The sequence below is a fragment of the Juglans microcarpa x Juglans regia genome, chromosome 3D (assembly GCF_004785595.1).
Source record: "Juglans microcarpa x Juglans regia isolate MS1-56 chromosome 3D, Jm3101_v1.0, whole genome shotgun sequence".
Taxonomy (NCBI): Eukaryota; Viridiplantae; Streptophyta; class Magnoliopsida; order Fagales; family Juglandaceae; genus Juglans; species Juglans microcarpa x Juglans regia.
In genome coordinates this window covers 38,396,532-38,413,285 of record NC_054598.1, presented here as the reverse complement: position 1 = coordinate 38,413,285, position 16,754 = coordinate 38,396,532, and the positions used below count along the sequence as shown (strand labels likewise).

At 36.8% G+C, this 16,754-nt stretch overlaps 3 protein-coding genes and 1 pseudogene across 3 annotated transcripts in view; 2 read left to right on the top strand and 2 right to left on the bottom strand.

The window, feature by feature from the left end:
- The window catches only part of LOC121254644, a 36,565-nt pseudogene extending 35,222 nt beyond the window's left edge, over positions 1-1,343 (top strand).
- Positions 1-12,536, bottom strand: part of LOC121255310 (LEAF RUST 10 DISEASE-RESISTANCE LOCUS RECEPTOR-LIKE PROTEIN KINASE-like 1.2) — a 42,464-nt gene extending 29,928 nt beyond the window's left edge. Inside the window, exons 1-2 of the mRNA XM_041155572.1 lie at positions 11,720-12,536; positions 11,447-11,479 (exon numbers count right to left, since the gene is read on the bottom strand). Coding sequence (XP_041011506.1) covers positions 11,447-11,479; positions 11,720-12,479 — 793 coding nt within the window. The 5' untranslated portion in view covers positions 12,480-12,536. The remainder of the gene's footprint in view (positions 1-11,446; positions 11,480-11,719) is intronic.
- LOC121254643 (rust resistance kinase Lr10-like) lies at positions 7,957-9,197 on the bottom strand. Its single transcript, XM_041154765.1, has one exon. The coding sequence runs from the start codon at positions 9,148-9,150 to the stop codon at positions 8,053-8,055; it is 1,098 nt and encodes a 365-aa protein (XP_041010699.1). The 5' UTR covers positions 9,151-9,197; the 3' UTR covers positions 7,957-8,052.
- Positions 12,537-12,839: 303 nt separating the features above from the next.
- Positions 12,840-15,162, top strand: LOC121254635 (rust resistance kinase Lr10-like). The gene is made up of 3 exons (XM_041154756.1): positions 12,840-13,615; positions 13,772-13,798; positions 13,947-15,162. Exons 1-3 carry the CDS (start codon positions 12,913-12,915, stop codon positions 15,059-15,061), a joined length of 1,845 nt encoding a protein of 614 aa, XP_041010690.1. The 5' UTR covers positions 12,840-12,912; the 3' UTR covers positions 15,062-15,162.
- The last annotated feature ends 1,592 nt before the right edge of the window (positions 15,163-16,754 follow it).

Below are 16,754 nucleotides of genomic sequence, written 5' to 3'. Positions count from 1 at the left end.
CATAAGTACATATCCACTAGTTTCCTTACCAACATACATATATAGTAATATGACTGTAAGTTAGAAGCCAATATACAGTGATTGTCGCGTTAAGGAGTAAAATGTGCGGATTACGAGAAACTGTAAGTATGGATTTCTAAACCTTAGGAATTTCATCACAAATAGTTTACAAACATGAAAATACTATCTTAGAGTAAAATTACCATTTTACCCATCTATATGTGGAAAAATGCCTATTTTACATCCTAACTCCAAAACTCACTAAAAATTATATTCCTCTTATAAATTTTATCCTAAATCTAAATATCTAATTAGAAAAAATTAAAACACATCACAACCATATATAACAAACTCATCAAAGCCGAAGCACACATAGGCCATTTTTCATATTTTTGTTACAATTCTATAAAACTTCATTTGTCATGCTTAAACCAAAATATTGTAATATAGAAAACTTCATTTCTATAAAACTTCATTTTTTTTTTTTTTTTGCAATTCCATAAATTTCATTTCTCAGTGATGACACATGGAGCTCACGTGCAACTTTTGTGCCGTGTGAGAGTCACGTGCTAGTTCAACAGCACCATTTCTTGGCCCATGTAGTAGATCATTGCCTGGGGACTGTAGTGTTTTGGAGCTTGTACAAATTTGGTGACCAAAAGGCATTATATGAGATATTTTTTGACCTAGTAGAGAAAAAAATACAAAATCTATTTTTTGATAAAAACAAGTAAATAGGAGACCCACATGAAAAAAAAATCTAATTTTTTAATAGTAGACCCTACTCTTTTTTAAAATGATTGTGCAATACTTGTACACTCCATGAGTCTTCTACAACATGGCAATCGATCAATCAGTGAGGTTGGTACCATGCCTGTTAAAATATATAATATGCTCGGTCTTTTAAATGGAAGAAGTTTGCTTTCTTTCCTTGTTGACGTTAACAATCTTCTCAAAAATTTCGTGAAAGCGAGCTTATTTTCTAGATAACAAAATTTTAAAATTGAAAAACAGGAAAATAAGTGTAAAACTATAGGTATGCATTGTTTTGTAAAGAACGATTTCCTCTACGATTCTTAGAGGGAGTCCGCATTTATTTATAAATGATCATACACTAGTATTTGATTCCATCTCTAACTCTATATGTTTATCAAGATTATATAGGTTTAGTTTGAAGGCCACTTCGAAGTGTTCCCTTAAAGACAATGCCATAGCCACCTTCACCTAGTTCATCCTTAAAATTTTTGGTCATTTTCCTAACTTCTGAATACGAATACCTTATTGGCATGAGATTATTGTTATTTTGTGAATATTCTTCAATGATGTCAAATGCTGATAAATGTCTCCTGAGCCATTTATATATAAAGAATGCAAGCACAAATGGGGTCCCCATTATAATTTTTGCTCCATGGCATAGTCCTATGAAAAAGCATCACCAAAATAGATCATAATTGGCTGGAAACTTATGTGTTGTTTCACTTCAATTAATTAAGCACAAAGTAATTTCAGTGTAAATTTCATCAAACCCAACATTATGTTTTTCTTTCTATCTTAATTATGTCCTTCAAACATTAACATGTTTAGTAATCATTTCATTTATGTTTTTACCTACACCATGCATCCTCACGTGTAAATCACATTCTCTCTTATTTTCTTTAATAATTAAGTAGATCTAGCATGAGATCAAATATTTAATTCATACGGCTGAAGTATTGATCAGTTTTCTTTCGAACTCTACCATGTTACTATACTAAATTATCAATTATCTTAATTATGTCATACAAACCTCACCTGTATGATCATACCAATAATATATAAAATACTTGTAGATTAAATCGTTGATATGCCTTCGATCCTGCTTTGACAAAGAAAAAAAATAACATCAGCATTTGCAAAGTCAGATTTAAAAACCAGCAATTTATCAAGTCGAAAATATAGTTAATACATACATAGAACTAATTGCCTTCCTAATCAAAGTACTTTCTTAAAATTTTCAAGTAACTGTCCTTAAAAATTTCTTTTAATTGGCCAAATGCTGAGACTTTTTTCATGCTTCAAAGAGCAATGAATGATCAGGTAAAGAATTCAGTTGATTTTTGTGATTTTAGAATTGTTCTTTTCTGTAAATTTAATAGAGTGGGGAATTCGCCTAAACCTTCGGCCACTTCGATGTATTGAATCGCTAGGCTTTGATTATTATATATGTGGGACCGGAGCCCCTCGTGCAAATTAATTTAGAGGCATCAGAAAATCGAAATCCAGAAAAATTTCTCTCTCAACTCTGTCTCTGTTGAGTGAAGTTTTTACAGTGGAAATCAAATTAAGGAGCCCCACCCAAGAAAAAAGGAATATCTGATCACCCATGAAAATTAGAATTTAATAGAGAAAATAAAAACGGAGTTAGATGATCTTGCTGAGGGCTGTCTGCGTTACTTAATCTTCAATAACTACAAATGATAAATTAGCATCCAAGAAAAATAATTAACAAAAAGGTGACTTGAAAATAATTTCAAATTAGTAATTAGCGAAAATGACCACGTCATCTGCATACATGAGATGAGAAACCAAAGGTGTATTGCGTGGTTGTGTAAAATGACCAATTCGCCTCTTGAAACTGCTTTGATTAATAAGACGAGAGAACACTTCTTACAATATAATAAAGAGGTGCGGGGATAAAGGATCTCATTCACGGAGTCCTTTTTTCCCTTGAAAGAAACCCCTTGTCGTGCCATACATCACAATGGAGTACCATGGAGAAGAAATACATGCTTTAATCAAACCACACAACTGTGAAGAAAATCCAAAGGAAGCCAGTACGTGTAATAGGAACTCCCAATCCACACGATAATAAGCCTTTGCCATGTCAATTTTCACTAAAATATTACCACCAACAGCTTTCCTATTAATCGAGTGAATCATTTCTTGTGTGAGAATGATATTTTTGAAAATACTCCTACCCGAAATGAAAGCACCTTGTTCCTTGGAGATCATCTTTGGGAGCAAGAGGCTTAGGCGAGAGACTATTATCTTTGAACAAACTTTATAAAAGACTGAACACAGAGAGATAGGGCGGAACTTATCAAAACCTGATGGTTTGTCCACCTCCGAAATCATCACCAAATCAGAGGATGTAAAGGCTCGTGGCAATGGTACACCCCGAAAAAATTCAAACACGGCTTCAAGCAAAACTTCCTGAATAATCGACCAGTAGGTAGTATAAAACCTAGACCTAAACCCGTCCGGCACTGGGCTGCTGGCGATTGAGATACTACGAGTAGCTTCTCGGAGCTCCTCCATAGATGGCACAGCAAGTAAACAATGATTATCCTCCGCTCGAACCACTAGAGAAATAAGATTTTCTAAATTCGGCAGTGTACCATGTCTCTCCTTTCACAAGAATCCTTGAAAATAATTTATTGCCCCAAGATGGATATCTTTAGGACAACTAATCAGTTCCCCATTCGGAAGCCATATTCTAAAATGCTGAGCTTCTTTTTCTTGTTAATGACGGCATGAAAGAACTTGGAGTTACAGTCACCATCCTTCAACTAGTTCACCTTAGCCAAATGTGACAGGCTTAAATTCTCTCTCTCCAGCCAAATATTCAGCTCCAGCTTAGAAACAAGAAGATCTTGTTCAACCTCCTCACTAAACTCAGTTTGAAGTGATTCCTCCAAACTGGCTATTCGAGTTTCTAGGTCTTGTATGTGGTTAAGAGTACGGCCAAACACCTTTTATTCCACTCCCTAAGCACCACTCTAAGTCTCTAAAGTTTACTCGCAAACTTCCATAGACCAACACCATTACTCAAAACGTGCCAATTAACCTCTACCAACTTAAGAAATTCGGGATGCTCAGTCCACATTTGTTGAAATCTAAAAGGTGCAGGCCCCCTTATACCTTGACAGACATCCAGTTTAATCGCCATTGGCGAGTGATCCGATGTAGTTCTAGGGAGATATTGAGTAGTCGCTTGCGGAAATCAAATTAAGCAGTTTGTATCCATTAAACTTTGATCCAACTCCACCCAGCTCCTAGCTAGGCCTTCTTGACCATTGCACCAAGATAAACTATTACTGTGCGTAGTCATTGTTGAAGTCCCTGCCCCAAGCAAGCAGTCAACAATGATTGCTTGCTTCTCAACCTCTAGCGTGAAGCGCCCAGCGCCTAGCGCCCAACTGTCTATTGAATGCATATTAAATGCATTCACACGGTAATGCGATATACATTCGCTTATAAATTGAAGCTCCATGCGAGAGCTTCTGAAACACCCAAGAAGAGAAAAGAGAGAGAGCCTGGAGAGCTCTGAGAGAAAAGAAGAGAGTTGAGTTGAGTGGAGTGTGATCCTCCTCCTCTGTAATATTTTCTTGTGTACCACTATTTAATAGTGAAGCTCTTTTCTGTGGATGTAGGCAGTTGCCGAACCACGTTAAATTCTTGGTGTCACTGAGTGCGTAGAGTGTACTCCTTTATTACCGCTTTTATCCCTTCCGCTGTGTTGATTTCCCCGACAGTCATGTCAAGCAAACCACAACTTTGGATCCAAACATTAAAGTCTTCCATAGCCCACGCGAACGCAGCCTTCCCCTTCTACGTTCACTATCCAATCGAATAATGTTAAAGTCGCCACTAACAACCCAAGGTATACTTAAATTACCATTCCCTTCTAATTCAACCCATGGACCTCTTCTAGCCATCTAGTTACATTTGGCATACACAAACGTCAAAAACTATTCTTGGTCCTCATCCTCTACTTTCAAAGTAATAAACTGATTACTCATTCGAGAAACCTGGACCACCACCTCATTGCACCACATGACCGAGATCTTCCCCTCCTGAGATTCATTAGTAATAAACTGACCACACATGAACCGTTGAGGAAAGTTGCGGACCCTACTAGTAACTGTAAAAGGTTCAAATATGGCCACTACTTTCGGCTTATATTTCGAAATCAATTTCCTTAATCTTCTCGACGAAGTCCCCACTCCTCGGACGTTCCATGCAAAATACGGACCAATCATAAATTCAGTTTTAAGGGACGAGACACCACCCTTTTGGAACTCCTTGCTTTCCCCATCTTCACTCGTCTACCTTCCCTGGAATTTTCATGAACCTCAGAATCTGACATAGTTTCTTTAAGATCAACCAACGAGGGATTGTCATCGTCATCCCCTCTTTCCGAATGTGGTCCATCCACCTGGTCTAATTCATTCCCAAATTCATCCAGAGGCACTATCTCAATTTCCACCTCTTCACCCCCTATCAGGCTTCTCACCCCTAATCTCACTTCACCAATAAGAGTCGGCTCCTAGGCAGGAGGAGAGTCCCCACCACAGGACCAGTGCTGCTGCCTGACTTATTTTGCACCTCATCGTCTTCTCTCATCTACTCATCATTCGCCGTAGTATGGTAGGTTTCTCCCGCATCTTTCCAGGTTGGCACCCCTCTTATATCCGCTGCATCCAAGTCCTCTTTGTCCACACCTACACCCTCGTCTTGAACACCCTCAGTACTCACAAAAAGTCTATCTTCTTTGTCATTAGGCCCCATCTCTGCATGTATCATTTCTCGAACACTCAACTATTCTTGCAAATCCCTCGTTGTATTTTCAATCTCTCCCATTTTATCCTTTCCTTTAGATTCAAGCTCTGGTACCTTGACCAATTCTTGGTCCAGTTTAGTCCCTTCTTTAGGCTTCAACATTTTCGCAACTTTCTGCAATTTTTTGTCAGGCCCCCTTTGAATCTGTATGTGTTATCATTGTGTCCCTGTTTCTTGCATCGAGAGCAAAAGGCAGGCAAAGTTTCATAGATAATTTCTTGTTTCCAACTCGTCGACTGTCCAGGCGCCCCAATCCAGAAAGAATGTAAAGGGGCTAGAGATGCATCCATTTCCAAACAGACTCTCGCTCCATCTGTTCGCGTCGCACAACTCGTTGCATTATCCCTTCTCAAAAAATTTTCTGTCGGTGCAGTGAGCGTCTTTAGCATCGATAAATGATAGAAGTTTGGTGGGAGTCCAGGAAGAACCACCCAGACAGGAACTCTAGAAGGTTCATCCTCTTCATTAAAAAAAGAAGTCCATCTGAACGCGCAGTATTACACCCCGTCAATCTCACAGGCTTCCCTTGAAAGGGCTTTGTTAAAATCATCTTCCAATGCCATTCTAACGAAAACATTACGTGGCTTTCTCATCGTCGAGACAATTGGCTGCCTAGCAAGACCCCAGCGACTACGGATGAAAGATCTAATGGCATCAATGGAAGGTCGCATCCTTAAGAACTTCAGGACCATGGAGAAATGAAATGGTTTGACAGGGCGATCTATCTCTTCTTTGGAGAAAAGAAAACAGACCTCGCTATCTATTACCTTCGGGGGTCGAGAAGGAACATCAACCTCCAGTTAAGGTTGTGGAGCGGCCGTAACCATGTCAGTGGATGACCGAGGGTGGCCTGCCTGTGAAGGCAAGGCCTCGACGACCGCCATGCAATGTGTGAAAATTGAAACCCTAGCAGAGTGAAAAATCGCCAATATGGAAAGTTACGTGCAGTTGCCAACTATAAAAGTAAAGCCAATAGCCTTTAAAAACGAGGGTTGCAATACGAGTACTTCCCAGGAGGTCACCCATCCTAGTACTACTCTCGTCCAAGCACGCTTATCACCTTGCTTGTTTCCTTCAATCTTAGCCTTATCACTTGCAGGTTGTTTGAGTTGTGAGTTATCTTCATCATATGATCTTATCTATCAAGGAGAGAAAAAAAGTAACATAATAAAAGTCCTCTCATAAAGCACAAATCACTCTAGAATCCCAAGCTGAGTGAAAGCTATATTGTATATGTACACGTTTCCTCCTTCAAATTATTATTCTTTTTATGAATTTATTTAAAAATTAAGCTTGACATCTATCAAATTTAGGTTTAAACCAACCAATTCTATTTAAATAATTGAAAGAGATAACAAGTACTAATGTGTCTACATTCGGATAATTTTAATAATCTTGTTAGGGAAGTATTAAGTGACTAAGTCCATCAATTTTCTTCAATAAAGAGTAGTGAGGCCCAAGTTTTGGGAGGTGGGCTTTGAGAGAGAGAAACATTAGGCTTTGAGATTTTTCCACTTTTTCGGGGATGGGCTTACTCTCTGTCCTTGAGACATACTGACATGGGTCTAGACTAGTGATGAGCCATCCTCAATTACTAGGTACGACCATGATAACTCATCTCTCCAACTTGCCCAAAATAAAATCTTAAAAGAAATGGTTGCAATAAATGTTTTGGAAAAGGAAATGACAAGATTTTAGTTTATTCAACTTTTATAGGATCGATGTGTGCAAAGAGCTCTCTAATCTTCTAGAAATTGATAACCATAAGAAAGATTTTTTCGCAACAAAGATGTATATATGTGTTACATATACTAGAGGTAATAATGTTGTTGTGTAGGGTACAAAATTCGAACACAAAATATAATTAACGGGACCGAAAAGAATGAAATTATTTGCGCATCATCAAATTTTCATCAGTCGTAGTGGCCGATGACTATTTCGAGAATTAATAGGGCATGCAGCCTTCAAAAAAATGGCTTATTCTTCTTGGTTTTCCCAAGAATTATGCAGATGAGATTGTATAAAATAAAACTCTATTTTTTCATTTCTTTTTTACTTTTTTGGTAGTTTCAAACTCTTGGTTGTTGTTTTTATAAGGTTATGGAGAGCTCTAGAGTGTTATCCTCACGATTTTCTTTTAGGGACACCAAATAACATAGGGCCTTACTATCAATGCAACGACCTCGTGACCTTCCGGGAGCTCTTAACAATGAGTTTTATATGTGAAATTCAAGAAGTAAGTGGAGATCATGATTACATTAAAATTGAATAATCACACTGTACCTTGCCAAACTGAAATCAAATTCGTTACTGAAGTATGAGCAAATAAAATTTCCAAGTAAAAGATGATGGGAATAAGGAAAGCAATCATATGTAGCATGCCAAATATTACAAGATTTTCTTCTTGGTTAGGGCTAATAGGTTCCCCATGTAAAACCAACAATCAACATATCAATTACTTTGGATCGACGATTGAGTATATTGACTTGACAGGAAAGTTTGATTTGAATTGTCTTCAATATCTTCTGGTTGTCTCTCCGGTGATGATAGAAAAGGCTTGGGTGGTATTTGTAAACTTTCAATACCTCCTTCAAGCATTTCTACAACTTTATTCATTGAAGGACGATCGTTTGGTTTCATCTGTATACACCATAACGCAACTATAATCATCTGCTTGGCTATTTTCTTTTCATCTTCAGTGGCATTTTCTATTTTTATGCCATTTTCATCTTGCACTTCCTCATAGACACAAGTGGGAAAGTATTCACTTGATTGGTCTGCAATTGCATTCATGTTCTTTCGCCTACCCATCATGTCCATCAATAACATTCCAAAACTATAAACATCAGCTTTGTATGAGATGCTTCCAATATTTTTGTAGCACAACTCAGGGGCCATGTATCCTAACGTTCCCCTTACAGCAGTTAAAGAAATAGTATTGTCATCTATATGATACAATTTTGCTAGACCGAAGTCAGAAACCTTAGGAGTAAAGTCTTTGTCGAGCAGAATATTGTGAGGCTTGATATCAAAATGCAAAATCTGCATTTGACATCCTCGATGCAAATACTCAATACCATGAGCTACTCCCAAAGCAATATCATGCATTTTCTCACAGCTTAGAAGAATACTTCCTTCTTGTGAAAAAATGTATTTATTGAGAGATCCATTGGGCATGAACTCATATATAAGAGCATGTTTTGATCCCTCAACACAAAAGCCAATTAGTTGCACTACATTAATGTGATGAATCCTTCCAATTGTTGCAACTTCACTGATAAACTCTTGCCCGCTAGCTTTGGACTTACCTAACATCTTTATAGCTACAAGTCGACCACTTCGAAGTGTTCCCTTAAAAACAGTGCCATAGCCACCTTCACCTATTTTATCCTTGAAATTTTTTGTCATTTTCCTAACTTCTGAGTACGAATACCTTATTGGCATGAGATTATTGTTCTTTTGTAAAAATTCTTCAATAATATCAAACGCTGATAAATGTCTCCTGCGCCATTTATATATCAAGAATGCAAGCACAAATGGGGTCCCCATTATAATTTTTGCTCCATGGTATAGTCCTATGAAAAAGCATCACCAAAATAGATCATAATTAGCTGGAAACGTATGTGTTGTTTCACTTCTATTAATTAAGCACAAAGTAATTTCCGTGTAAATTTCATCAAATGCAAAATCTGCTTTTCACATCCTCATAGATATAATAAAATACTACGGGATAGTACTCCTCTAGCAGCACTATTATGCATTTTCTCGTAATTTAGAAGTATACTTCCGAAAAAAATGTATTTGGTGAGAAATCTTTTGAACATGATGCTTTGACAATTCAACGTAAAAACCAATAAAGTGCACTACATTTGTATATATGTAGGTGAATCCTCCCAATGTTTGCAAAGCAAATATGTTAATCATGTTGCATTAGTGTCAAATTGTTGTAATTTATAAGCAGGCAATTGTTATTTTTTTGGTGTAAATTTCATTAATATTATCCATTTTATTGTCACTCTTCAAAGATCTATCCATAGAATGATCTTCTTAAAAATGAAAATAAAAGACAAAGAAGACCGAACAAGAAATATAGCTTCTTACCGAAGTCTATCATGATACCGATCACGATTACTGCGACTGGACGTTCTACAAGAAAGAATAACTTAATTAATTAATCAAGAAACTGACTTGAATATATAATTAATCAAATCGCATAAACAAGTCTCCCCTCGGGCTGTGCTTGAGAAGAATTAAAAACAACAGTATAATTAATCATAATTACTGTGACTCGATTAATTAGTCTCCAATTATATTTCAAAAGCTTAAGCTAATGACAATAGGTAAAAATGTTTCCTCACGTGTAAATTAATCACATTCTCTCTTATTTTCTTTAATAATTAAGTAGATCTAGCATGTGATCAAATATTTAATTCATATGGGCTGAAGTATTGATCCAGTTTTCTTTCGAACTTTACCATGTTACTCTACTAAATTATCAATTGTCCCAAAAACTTTAGTTGAGAAATGAATTTGATTATTTAATTTAGATCATACAAACCTCACCTGTATGATCATACCGATAATATAAATTCTTGTGGATAAAATCATCGATATGCCTTCCTGCTTTGACAAAGAAAAAGAATAACATCAGCATTTGCAAAGTCAGAATTAAAACCCAGCAATTTATCAAGTCGAAACTATATTTAATACATACATAGAACTAATTGCCTTCCTAATCAAAGTGCTTTCTTAAAATTTTCAAGTAACTGTCCTTAAAAATTTCTTCTAATTGGCCAAATGTTGAGACTTCAAAGAGCAATGAATGATCAGGTAAAGAATTCAGTTGATTTTTGTGATTTTAGAAATGTTTTTTTCTGTAAATTTAATAGAGTGGGGAATACGCCTAACCCTTCGGCCACTTCAATGTATTGAATTTCTGGGCTTTGATTATTATATATGTGGGACCAAATCGAAATCCAGAAAATCGAAATCCAGAAAAATTTCTCTTTCAACTCTGTCTCTGTTGAGTGAAGTTTTTACAATGCAAATCAAATTAAGGAGCCCCTTGTGCCAATTAAACACTCAGGGGAATGATATCACTCCCCCCACCACACCCAAGAAAAAAGGAATATCTGATCACCCATGAAAATTAGAATTTAATAGAGAAAATAAAATAGAGTTAGATGATCTTACCAGTTTTTACATAAGCATTTGCAAAGTCAGAACTAACTGCCTTCCTCATTAAACTCAGGCAAATGATACCACCACCCCCCCCCCCCCAAAAAAAAAAAAAAAAAAAAAAAGAAAAAGAAAAAAGGAGTATCTGATCACCCATGAAAATTAGAATTTAATAGAGAAAACAAAAACAGAGTTAGATGATCTTACCGAGGGCCGTCTGCGTTACTTTATCTTCAATAACTACAATAGTTAAAAAAGTATATACATGATAAATTAGCTTCCAAGAAAAATAATTAACGAAAAGGTGACTTAAAAATAATTTCAAATTAGTATATACAAACTTTTTGTTCAATCTAATTTCTCTAGAAGTATAAATTAATTCATTTTTCCTTTCATGCATTTCCCAGTTCAGTGTATAGGATCGAATCAAAGCCAAAATTTTGAGATCAACAAATGTCCAAGCACGTGGTGATTCCAACACTTGGAGATAGAAATGAGCCTTACCACCATACATAATTTGAATTTGGCCACGGAGTACTGGTTTGACAAAGAAAAGAACACACGTTAGTCGTTGGATTTATCCAATTCAAATTTTTCATTGTGCTAATTTCGATCATATATATATATATTATATTCTTGATCAATTTTTAGATAAAATTAACCTCACCTGTGTAAACCCAAAATGGTATTCCAAGGATTCCTGGTTTGACAAACAAAAGACAAATAATGTTAGCGGTTTGACAAACAAAGAAATTGAATAATTCATTTGAAAGGTATTTACACCGCACATCATCCACTTAGTTTAATTTAATTTAAAAGATAAAATTTGAAATTTAAACCTAACAAATCAAATTATGTCCTTAACTAATTCGTGGGATAAAAGTAAAATAGCATTCATCGTTTACTCAGTAAGAAATCGGATCCCGCAGTTTTAACTCACCCGTATGTCTTTTACAGCAATAACGGTATTCGCGAAACTCGAAGATGCCGCAATTTCCACAATCGGGATTCATCCAATAAAGCTCAAAACCGTATAGCAATAGGTTGCGCAAGTCTGTGCAGGAAATACTACTTGGGTCTTCTGGTAGCAGATTGCGGACTGATGGCCACGATGTCTGGAATATATGCTCTACTTGGCACAAGTCCTCCACATCCCCTGCTTTCATCTGGTTATATATCACATATCTAAACCCGGCCTCAGGCTGGGATGAAGATGAGTTGGAAGCATAGGTTCTATTGTCAAAGCAAGTAGATTTGTTCAGATATCCTGGGGAATTCACTCGCTTTTCACAGTTCAACAAAGCCATGGTTTCTCTGAAATACGGCCGATAATATGGAGTATTGGCCAAAAAACCGGAATAACGAGGGATGAAGGAGTAATTATCCTTTTGAATACCGGAGTTTACAACTCTGATTGTTTTGGAAGTGTAATTGATTTCCTGTACGTAGTGTTCTACGGACATCAAGTATAACACGGTTTGGTTGTGCTGATCGCATGACAGGGTAAAGCTTGGGTTGCCGCAGTGTGGAGGATCGTCTTCCAATCGAAATGGGGAGCTTATGTTGGTGATATTGCCGCAGGAAGAAGGAACACAGTCCCGATTTGAATCCTTAGCACTGCAAGTTTGATGAAGAAGTAGCACAACTAGAACGATAAGAGCCATGAGTTTTGCAGGAAGGGACAATACACCTGTCTTCATTCTGGGAGAGAGAGAGAGAGAGAGAGAGAGAGAGAGAGAGAGATGCGTATAGCTTCCACGGCTGCGAAGAAAAAATATCTAAGTATACAAATTTCGTGCGTATCTTTATATATATATATATATATATATATATATATATATATATGTATATTCTTTTCTTGTAGAATTCCTTTTTTACGAAAGATTACCTGGTATGACTATTAGGTAGTACTCTACACCTGTGTCACATGATGCTACCTATTATTAGTTTTGGCTTGCCTGCAAAGTTAGTTGGGCGCAAGCACCTGCGTCACATGTTGCTAATTAATCGTCTTATTACATTTCTTTCTATTTTATAGGATTATTTCGTCAATAAATAGTTTGATTGTTTTCCTTTCGAGAGAGGCCGGAAAACCAGTTCATACAATTAAGCATTTGCTCGATCGTAATAAGAATGGCAAAGTCATATTTCTTCTTGTTTGTGCTTTTCATCTTACACCACGTGCAAGGCCAACATGACGAGTGTGCCGATTCAAGGCAGTGTGGCGCCCACGGCCCAGCCATCCGATTTCCTTTCCGTCTCAATGACGGCCACCCGGACCACTGTGGCTTTCCTGGGTTTCATTTGTCCTGCTCCGATACCCTCAAGACAGTGCTCGAGCTGCCAAATTCAGTCAAGCTTTTTGTCAAAAAGATTGACTACAAATCTCAAGAAATTCAAGTTTATCATCCTGATCGTTGCTTTCCAAAAGGCATCCGGCAACTCAATTTATCTTCCTCACCTTTCCAATTCGCAGGAGTCTATCGGCGACTTAATGACTTTGCCTTTTTCAATTGTTCCCATAGTAGTAAAGGAGAAGAACACAGTGATTGGAGTGCGATTTCTTGTCTTAATGACCCTAGCTATAGCCACCAAGTTTATGCCTTGCGTACTGATGACGACATCAACGAGTTGCCCACACTACCTTGTAGAAAGATGTATACTGTTAGATCAATTCCATATATTATTGTATTTTATCCTGATGATATCCTTTATTTGAACTGGTCCAGACCAGCTTGCAGAAAATGTGAACTGAAAGGCATGAATTGTAGATCAATGAATATTAACAGCAGTAGTACCGAGTCAGAAATTCAGTGCTTCCCCAAACACAACAAAGGTATCATCTTCTATACAATTACCAACTCTTTACTCAATTTCTTAACAATTTTGCTGGCTTAGCTTATAATAGATGATCTTATGCTAATCTCATGTTTGCTTCATCAGAATAGAACGAGAATCTGATGATTATATATGTCAAATTAATATTTTGCAGGTTCATCAACAAAATTAGTGACCACTGGTAAGTTAGTTATCCCTTGGCTTTTTATATTAGGAAGTTTCAGACGCACGTACTAATTAATCGGGGAAGACGTGAGCTCTTGACTTGGTGAATGTTTGATATATATATATATATATATATATATATATATATATATATATATATGCAGGTGCCATTTTAGGTCCGACTCTTTTACTACTGCTGGCCTTCGCACTTTATCGCGTCTACAGTCATGACAAAGCTGAAAAAGAATATCGGAAGAAGATTGAAAATTTCTTGGACGATTACAGAAGCTACAAGCCCACGAGATACTTGTACGCTGATCTTAAAAGGATTACAAATCAGTTTACCGAGAAATTGGGCGAAGGAGCCTACGGAACAGTGTTCAGAGGAAAACTTTCTAATGAAATCCACGTTGCCGTGAAGATCTTGAACAGTTCCAAGGGAAATGGAGAAGAATTCATAAATGAAGTTGGAATAATGGGTAAAATCCATCATGTCAATGTGGTTCGCTTGGTTGGATTTTGTGCTGATGGATTTAGACGAGCACTAGTTTATGAGTTCTTTTCAAATTATTCATTAGAAAAGTTCATATTTTCAGAGAATTCTAAGAGTCATTTTCTTGGTTGGGAGAGACTGCATGATATTTCTCTCGGTGTGGCAAAAGGAATCGAATATCTTCACCAAGGATGTGATCAAAGAATCCTCCATTTTGATATCAAACCTCATAATGTTTTGCTAGACCAAAACTTTATTCCAAAAATTTCTGATTTTGGTCTTGCAAAGTTGTGTTCCAAGGATCAAAGTGCAGTATCTATGAGCACAGGCAGGGGGACCATGGGTTACATCGCACCTGAAGTGTTCTCTAGAAACTTTGGGACTGTGTCTTATAAAGCAGATGTTTATAGTTTTGGAATGTTGTTACTTGAAATTGTTGGAGGGAGGAGAAGTACTGACATTACGTCGGAAAATGCTAGCCAAGTTTACTTTCCAGAATGGATCTACAATCTCTTGGAACAAAAAGTAGAGTTGCGAGTTTTTATCGAGGATGATGGAGATATGAAAATTGCAAAAAAACTTGCAATCGTAGGACTTCGGTGCATCCAGTGGCACCCAATGGATCGTCCTTCTATGAAACTTGTGGTTCAAATGTTGGAAGGAGAAGGTGATAAATTAACTATGCCTCCTAATCCTTTTGCCTCCCCAGGCCCTACAAGAATCCATGCGCGGAAACCTATGACTCATTTAGGCCAAGAATTGGACGTTATCCAAGAATTAGATTAAGTGTTAGGAGTTTGTTTTGAAGATATTGAAATTATGTTGTAGTTGAACATTATTACTTTTGATGTTGGAATGATCATAAAGGAATTCAAGGTTGCTTCTTATAAATGAACTTGATATGATCATATTTGTTTCGAATAAAATTTGGTAGTTCCGAAGGAGCTAATCGATATTGACTAGTACTCTTATGGTAGACACATTGCCTCAGTGATTCATTAATTAAATTATCAGGTGAAGATGAAGTTTAAGTTATGACTCAAATCTGACTTGAGGGAACGAACGTCTACAACTTTCTGTCTTCTAGGTCCCTCCTGTAAAACTTCTCATAATGCATGCCATGTACTTGAATAAGCATAGTTCACAATTTCAGGCTAGTTTTCACTTTGTTCAATTGTGAACTAATAAATCTTCAAGAGTAAAGCTCGTTTCCAATTAATTTTTCTTTCTTTTGAAATACTCGCATCCTTCAAGGAATTAATCAAAACATAGAACGAATTGGTTAAAAGAATTAATCAAAAGTTGTGGACTAATTGTAAACCTTATCTATATCTTTCACTTTCTTTTTATAAAAAAATATGAAAACGCACAAAATTATTGTAATGCAAATGGCGAAAAAATATCCTTATGCTAACAAAGCCTTCGCCACCTTGCCTCTGATTTCAACTCTTTAAAATCAAGTGTCTTGCATTGCACTGCCACATAAGGTTACGAATGCTGTACAACAAGGAGAGTGTTACCCAGTGGTACTTTTCTTTTAGGGACTCCAAACGTACAACAAGAAATAAATAAATTATTTCTAAATATAAAATGTAACTCGATAGTAAAGTGCTCAAGTCGTGAATAAATTTTACTCCACTCTTAAATTCGAACCACGTACGTACGAATTTAATATTTTTACACACCCGTATAAATTCTAACCCTTATAAATCCCAATAGAGTATGATGAGAATGAGAATAACTTTCCTTTCGAGTCAAATCATGTTAACCCCTTCACATTGTTGTGCAAGTTGGAGGGTTCAGATCTGTCAAATCACGTGGCAGCCATATATCTATTGTGTTTGGTAAGTTAATAATTATGTGGTCCAGCTTACAATTGCAAGATTTTCCTTGAAGTTTCAGTGATATTCACTTGCAACTTCCCTGGGCGGTAATGGGAAAGTATTAAACTTGTCTTATTTGATTCAAAATGATACATGACTTTATATACGTAAATAACGATAGTAGAAAAAAAAAAATTAACAGAGGAAATAAATTTTGGAAATCATCTAGATATTTACACATTAATTACAGAGTACGTAAGGAATGTTTCCATATAGTAGAGACCGAGAATCAAGGGAGCTTGACTTGAGGAGTGATGGATGGCTTGACTGGAGGAGCAACGCACGTTGGTAACTTGTCATGCCCCCGCAAGATTGACTGGCCGTTTGAGGACACCAATCTTGGTTCGATGAGTTTGGAAGTGTAGACGAGGCAGTGGCTTGGTGAGTGAGTCAGCAAGCTGATCAGAAGTATGAACGTGGGAAACACGTAGACGACCTGTAGCAACTTGATCACGAACAAAGTGGAAGTCGATGGCAATGTGTTTCATACGGGAATGGAATACTGGGTTGGCACAAACATACGTAGCACTTACATTGTCACAGTAGATGACAGGAGCAGTGGATACTGGTACACGTAGTTCTTGAAGAAGGTTCAT

Excerpts from the sequence above, each read along its gene's own strand:
- LOC121254643 (XM_041154765.1), bottom strand. The coding sequence starts at position 9,150 with ATGGGGACCCCATTTGTGCTTGCATTCTTGATATATAAATGGCGCAGG.
- LOC121254635 (XM_041154756.1), top strand. The coding sequence starts at position 12,913 with ATGGCAAAGTCATATTTCTTCTTGTTTGTGCTTTTCATCTTACACCAC. Across the intron at positions 13,616-13,771 it reads CTTCCCCAAACACAACAAAG|GTTCATCAACAAAATTAGTG; the intron begins GTATCATCTTCT and ends AATATTTTGCAG. Across the intron at positions 13,799-13,946 it reads AACAAAATTAGTGACCACTG|GTGCCATTTTAGGTCCGACT; the intron begins GTAAGTTAGTTA and ends ATATATATGCAG.